This window comes from Coregonus lavaretus, assembly GCF_964263955.1.
Source record: "Coregonus lavaretus genome assembly, chromosome: 4".
NCBI lineage: Eukaryota > Metazoa > Chordata > Actinopteri > Salmoniformes > Salmonidae > Coregonus > Coregonus lavaretus.
Genome location: NC_139991.1, coordinates 76,565,715 through 76,573,323, shown reverse-complemented (window position 1 = coordinate 76,573,323; position 7,609 = coordinate 76,565,715). Strand labels below are relative to the sequence as shown.

Below are 7,609 nucleotides of genomic sequence, written 5' to 3'. Positions count from 1 at the left end.
TTCTCTGTATCGGTAGTCTTTATTCAAAGTCATTTTACAAAAGGGTTTTACATAATATGCTAAAAACAAGTTTTAAAAACAGTAGTGATAAGAGTTTCCCAATGGATCTGTTGCTGTACACCAAATTGACTTTCTAACTATTTTAAAGATTTGTGTAGATATGTTACTTTGTACACAGAGAAACACAAGTATGCAACAGAATAAACAGAGGTTGTGTTTTTACCAGAGCCCTGGTCCAACGTAGAACACTACATAGGGATTAAAGTGTCATGTGGGACACAACAAGAGTATTGTTTCAGTTGACGGGTCATATTGATACGAGGCTGATTAAGGAAATCATGCATTTGGCCAATAACCATGGCTGAGTCTCAATCCAAATGGCTGCATCCTTGCAGACTGAGACGGCCCCTGTCAGAATCACAGAACTAGAATGGAGTTCTATTTTAGAATAGTTCCTTCTATTTCTATGGTCCGAATATGAAATGGTTTGGAATGTCAGAGAAAGAGACAGCATTAATGGAAAATATTGCAAATCACCAATTCCATTCATACTTCATTGATAAATTAGAGAGAGTTATGGCTGACTACTGACATTTGAGAATACTAGATGCTACTTGCATCCGGTTATGATATGAAAAGGGGGAATTTGGCTCAGGTAAAACAGGTCAAATGACAACAAGCAGTCCAGAGGTGCAGCAGGGTTCTATGGGAATCGATGTAAACAACTGGTTCAGCTTTAAAAGCATGTATACAATAAATTCATGTCCATATGAAGTGTGTCAAATGACTTACAGCAGTAAAGACACCATAAAATAAAAAATAAAAGCTGTTGAAAACATATATAATCTAGTTAGAATCCAGCACTTATGAGCTTCCTTACAAGCCAACAAAAAAATTAAGCTGAAATTCTTCTGCATAAAAAAAGAAAAAAACATGATTATGACACCCTTCTGACTGCAAGTACGCATTTAACAACTGATCCAGTAAAGTAAAATATAAACCAGCAATAATATTCACAATATATTAAATTAAGACAGTTTATAAGGCCAACTCCCAAGATCCAGAGGCAGTGCAATCCTTGTAATAGATAGCATTACTTTACACCGCGATAGGCTACATAGCCAAACCGAATACTCCAGGGCCCGTATTCACAAAGTGCTGCTCTAACATACATTTTCCCTTTTTGATCATATGAATAAGATTACATGTACGGGGGGGTGGGGGGGGGGGGGCCTGGTCCTAGATCAGCACTCCCACTCTGAGGCTTCATGAATACAGGCCAAGGTATGTCAGGAGTGCCCAGTAATGACGAGCTATGCTGCAACCATCCAGGAGAGGGAAACTAAAATAAGGCTTTTAAAAATCCTGAGATAAACATTGTTTGTTACACAATAAACCGTTATAACATTAACCCCAACAGTAGGGCTTCGGTGAGCTTTTGGATGGAAGATTCTTTGCATAGAGAGTCAGACCATGCCAGGTCGGTGAGATGAGGCCCAGTGATATGTTTCTCAGTTCCAGATGCATAGGGACAGGACAGGTTAGCCTGGTCCCAGATCTGTTTGTGCTGCCAGGCCAACTCTTACGGTCATTGTCACCATAGAGATAAGGTCATTCTACATCTATTCGTTTTATACCTATTGATTCTATATGTAATTCTATGATTGTCATGCGTGACAATGACCATAGGAGTAGGCAAGACCGCACAAACAGATCTGGGACCAGGCTAGTGCCAGGCCGGTGAGCCCCCCCTCACATGTTCTCAGCCTGGGGGACCTCTCTGACGCTGTCCCTGGGGTCAGGGCGAGCTATGGCAGGCCGTCGTCGGATGCTGCGGCCTGACGCGATGAGGTCGGCGTAACCCCGGGAGTGAGAAAAGGCGTAGGCCGAGCGGCGGGACTGTCTGCCGCGCTGGAAAGGTTCAGGTTTCTTCTCCTCTTCCTGTTCCTGTTCCTCGTACGTCTTCCTGTTCCTCTGGACCTGCGGCGGGAAACAATTATTCATAAAATCGTTCATAAATCGTTCATAAACAAGTTTAAAATATGGACGTGTGGTGGGTTTCATTCAAGAGCACTTCAGACAGGATGTGGTTCGCCAGATTTGGTGCCCCGTTTAAATCGCCGCAAAATCCACTGATCTCTGATACAAAAAAAATCTCTCCAAATATTGCAGTGGCAATGAGCTTTACCACGGCCTTACCACGGCCATGTCATGCCGAAATGTTACAGATATCAACACATTACGAGTAAAGTCCTTTTCAGGTTAGGGTTAGGTTAGCCAGGCCTTACTTTGTCTCCAACGGATGGCCATATGGTTTTGTAGAGGAACTGGATGAAGATGACGGGTAGCAAGCTGATCCCCACAGTCAGGATGATGGTCAGCCACAGATAGGTCTGTCTGAGTGCGTTAGGGGCTACTCCTGACACACGCGGGAAAAACACAACATACGCTGGGTTATAAATGCTCAGTGATTACTCATCATCGTCACCCTCTGTGACAAGAGCCATATGGCCAGGGTCATGTTCATAAGGTGCAAACTGGAAGAAAACTGACAGAATTAGGGAGGTAATACCTAAACTTGTCCAATAAGAAACATTCGTTCTCCATTGTGAAACGTTTTGCTATAGTCTGTGTGCCCTAATGAACACGACCCAGGGTAGTATTCATTAGGGCATAGAACGGAAAACTTTTTTACAAGTTACAAAGCAAAACGAATATGAGCTGCTCTTATTGGACAAGTCCAGGTAGTCTCTCACTGTTTTAGTCAGTTTTCATCCGTTTGATTCCTTATGAACAGGACCCAGATCTGAGGAGGCAGAACTCACCGGTGAAGGTGAAGGTTGAGGGGAAGATGACGTGAATTCCTGCACTGTGGATATCGAACATGATCCCGAAGTATATGGCTATACTGCAGAGGACAGCGAAGCAGTTCACAAAGGTCCAGTACGACGTCTCCAGAGATATCTGGGAGAGGAAGTAGAAGAGACCGAAAATTACATCATCCATTCGGACACTGTAGGAGGAAACAGCACTTGCTGTATAAATGGCCTCATAGCTTTTTTTTATTTGAGCTCAACAGATTTCTGAAAACACACAAGAGTTTGTTTCTTGTAGTGATTATATGTGTATTGTGTCTACATGTAACTTGTGAGCTGTGGAAAGAATCTCCCTTTTTGACGGACAATAAACGTAAAATCAATCAATCCATCCACCAATCAATGAATCAATAAATCTAAGTGGGCTACCTGCAGGTTGACGGTGAAGATGAGAGACGAGGCCATGACCACAGCAAGGGACTGGTAGTCTGAGGGTGCCTCTCCGTCCTGCCCCATGGTCTGGAGGAACGCCCCGAACGGGATGAAGAAGATCACCAGAGAGGTGAAGATGCCGTGGAACAGACTGATGAAGAAGTTCTTATAGTTGAACAGCGCCCCCTGCTGACCAGGGAGGTATAACTTGGGGAACTTTAGACTCAGCTTGTCGTTCACGTCCTTCAAAGGAAACAGGAAATAGAAATTACATATTAGCTCAGGGCTTCCCAAACTTTTACTGCACATGATCCCAAATTGACACAAACGCAGGGGACCCCACTTGGACAAATGATATTCGCTAGTTAAGGCTGTGTGTTCATATTCACTACATTTTATGACCTGCAGGCTGTCCCAAAACATAATAATGACATGAAAGCACGTTTTATTAGTGTAAGAGATCCTTTGTTGGCAATAAGTGGTTTTATTCTATACCCATTTGAAGATAAATAAGTTCTGAATTTGTTTGCTAATAAGATCAAATATTTTCTCAAGGGGCCCAAGGGGATCCATACAGTATCCCGACCACAAGTTTGGGAACCACTGTATGATCTTAATATTGATGTGCCATATGATCTCAACGAGACAGTGATAAAACAAATGAGGGGTTTTCATTTAAATGTTCATAATTCAAAACATAAGCTCCTTTGTGACAACTTTGATTTGCTGTGGGAGCAACCAGCACTTATTTTTTTTTAAAGAGACGGGATTGACCCTAACCACAAGGGTTCCAGGATTATTTCCAGCAACATCGTAAACTGTTTCAGAGACTGACTGTCCAGGTCGGTTAGTGCTCCAGTTCTCCCTGTCATAATTAGCAACAGAGGACATGGAAAGCATGTTATGTCCCGTAGAAGTGCGACCAATGTAAGTCCCCTCGTTTATGTTCCTCTGTCAACCCAGAAATCCCTTCCGTCAACCCGGCAATCCCTCAGTCAACCCGGCAATCCCTCAGTCAACCCGGCAATCCCTCCGTCAACCCGGCAATCCCTCCGTCAACCCGGCAATCCCTCAGTCAACCCAGCAGCTAGTGGTTAACTCAAGTGCAATTAGTTCTATTGTGAATTCCACATGCATGGAGACCACTCGGTATTCAAATCACGTAGAGGGCTTGGGCTGTTGCACGTAAACGTGCGAAGCGTGATGTCACAGATGGAACTTCTTCGTGTCTGGCTGCATGATACGAGCCCTGATATTCTGGTTCTCACAGAGAATTATCATAGAGAAGGACATTGACATTGCCGATTACAACATCTTCAGGTGTGATAGACTGAAAAAGGGGGGGAGGAGTCTATGTGAAATCGACTGGTCTATGAGTGTCGCTATCCCCTGGTCTATGAGTGTCGCTATCCCCTGGTCTATGAGTGTCGCTATCCCCTGGTCTATGAGTGTCGCTATCCCCTGGTCTATGAGTGTCGCTATCCCCTGGTCTATGAGTGTCGCTATCCCCTGGTCTATAAGTGTCGCTATCCCCTGGTCTATGAGTGTCGCTATCCCCTGGTCTATGAGTGTCGCTATCCCCTGGTCTATAAGTGTCGCTATCCCCTGGTCTATGAGTGTCGCTATCCCCTGGTCTATGAGTGTCGCTATCCCCTGGTCTATAAGGTGTCGCTATCCCCTGGTCTATGAGTGTCGCTATCCCCTGGTCTATGAGTGTCGCTATCCCCAAACAGTTTGAGTGTTTGTTTATAGGTGTGTCCTAATGCCAAAATATGTTATTTGTTTGTAGCAGAGATTTACCGCTCCCCCCTGATGCTGTTGATACTACTTCTGAATATTTAAAACATTTTCTGTCATCGGAATTATACTAAACAAAAATAAACACAACATGCAACAATTTTAGTAAGTTACAGTTCATTTAAGGAAATCAGTCAATTGAAATAAATTCATTAGGCCCTAATCTATGGATTTCACATGACTGGGAATCTGTTGGTCACAGATACCTTAAAAAAAGGTAGGGGCGTGTATAAAAATAAAAAAACAGTCAGTATCTGGCGTGACCACCATTTGCCTCATGCAGCACGATACTTCTCCTTCGCATATAGTTGATCAGGCTGTTGATTGTGGCCTGTGGAATGTTGTCCCACTCCTCTTCAATGGCTGTGTTAAGTTGGTGGATATTGGTGGGAACTGGAACACGCTGTCGTACAGGTCGATCCAGAACATCCCAAACATGCTCAACGGGTAACATGTCTGGTGAGTATGCAGGCCATGGAAGAACTGGGACATTTTCAGCTTCCAGGAATTGTGTACAGATCCTTGCTACATGGGGCCGTGCATTATCATGCTGAAACATGAGGTGATGGCGGAGGATGAATGGCACGACAATGGGCCTCAGGATCTCGTCACGGTATCTCTGTGCATTCAAATAGCCATCGATAAAATGCAACTGAGTTCGTTGTCCGTAGCTTATGCCTGCCCATACCATAACCCCACGGCCACCATGGGGCACTCTGTTCACAACGTTGACATATCAGCAAACCACTCACCCACATGACGCCATACACGTGACATGGTCTGCAGTTCTGAGGCCGGTTGAACATACTGCCAAATTCTCTAAAACAACGTTTTAACATTAACATAAAAATCTCTGGCAACAGCTCTGGTGGACATTCCTGCAGTCAGCATGTGACAAAACGGCACATTTTAGAGTGGCCTTTTATTGTCCCCAGCACAAGGTGCACCTGTGTAAGTATCATGCGGTTTAATCAGCTTCTTGATATGCCACACCTGTCAGGTGGATGGATTATCTTGGCAAAGGAGAAATGCTCACTAACAGATAAATAAACACATTTACGCACAACATTTTAGAGAAATAAGCTTTTTGTGCATAAGGAAAATGTCAGGGATATTTTATTTCAGCTCATGAAACATGGGACCAACACCTTGCGTTTATATTTTTGTTCAGTGTGGTTACTTTAGTAGATTCTAACCTGGATTGGCTCACCCCAGCCTCTAATCATTTAAAAAATATTTTGTCTTGACTAACCTGACTCAACTAAAATCGCCAAACCTACACTGATTACTGTTGTTAAGTGGTTATCCCACTGGCTATAAGGTGAATGCACCTATTTGTAAGTCGCTCTGGATAAGAGCATCTGCTAAATGACGTAAATGTAAAAATGTAAATGTAAGAAAGACAGCAAAACCCTTATCGATTGAACTAAATAGCCCCCCACAAGTACTTATGGAGTGGTGTCTTTGCTAACGACATCACTGTCCTATTGCATGTATTAAGAGATTCCAAACAGAAAAACATCGACCCTCGTATAATCATACAATTTACAAACACTCCAGGTGTTTATCTATTTATTTATTAATTATTTGTATTGCTCGGAACTTTCCTCTATTTTTACATTTAAGTCATTTTCTTGTGAATAGCTAGTGAAGAGAGCTGATAAGAAGAGGAATATGAAATCAACAAGATACTTGAGGACCCCACTGAACAACAATGGTCCAGTCAGACAGGGTCTTCATCCCAAATGGCACCCTATACCCCGTAAGGCTCTGGCCAAAAGTAGTGCACTATGTAGGGAATAGGGTGCCATTTGGGACGGATTCATTTACATTTAAGTCATTTAGCAGACGCTCTTATCCAGAGACGACTTACAAAATTGGTGCGTTCAACTTAGGATAGCCAGTGGGACAACCACATCTTTGAGCACAGTAAGTACACTTCTTCAAACAAGCAGCTGTGAGCAAAGTCAGTGCAATCAGGGACAACTACATCTCGATCACAATAACATACATTTCTTTAAATCTCTATCAGCTTCATGCCAGAACCTGAATTGGCTCTAGCTAGACCTTTTCTCATCTATTTTATATCCTCTGGCAGATGAACATGCACCCTTTAAAACGCCTTAGAGTTAAAGATTGAACAAATGATGTGAAATCAGGCCTGGAAAGCTTGCCAATCAGCTACAGTCAGTTTTTTTCTAGCCTTGGTCCAGGCCTGATTTCACATCATTTGTTCAATCTTTAACTCTAAGGCGTTTTAAAGGGTGCTAAATAAAGCTAATTTCTAAGTTCCACCTCAGACTCTGCTGGTGGTCTAATTTTGGAAAACAGTTAATGCACTGAAACGTGGAAATTCCTCTCCTTCCCTGACTAAGCAAGTTGTGTCTAAATGAGATAAAATGCTGATTAACAGAATCTCTACAGAATGTTTTTATTTGAAAGATAGAGGTTTAATTGACCCTGGTCAGTTAGTCTCCCAGCCTCTAGTTGGCTCGATGGAAGATCAGTCAACTTCTAGTGAATTTTTGTTTTCATTTCAACAACTTTCTACTTGTGATGTGCTA

At 42.9% G+C, this 7,609-nt stretch overlaps 1 protein-coding gene across 1 annotated transcript in view; it reads right to left on the bottom strand.

The window, feature by feature from the left end:
- LOC311127543 (phospholipid-transporting ATPase IC-like) overlaps positions 1–7,609 on the bottom strand; it is a gene marked incomplete at its 5' end in the record, with an annotated part of 28,034 nt that continues 20,425 nt past the window's right edge. Inside the window, 5 exons of the mRNA XM_084159362.1 lie at positions 1–1,546; positions 1,734–1,980; positions 2,289–2,419; positions 2,826–2,964; positions 3,246–3,491. Coding sequence (XP_084015488.1) covers positions 1,753–1,980; positions 2,289–2,419; positions 2,826–2,964; positions 3,246–3,491 — 744 coding nt within the window. The 3' untranslated portion in view covers positions 1–1,546; positions 1,734–1,752. The remainder of the gene's footprint in view (positions 1,547–1,733; positions 1,981–2,288; positions 2,420–2,825; positions 2,965–3,245; positions 3,492–7,609) is intronic.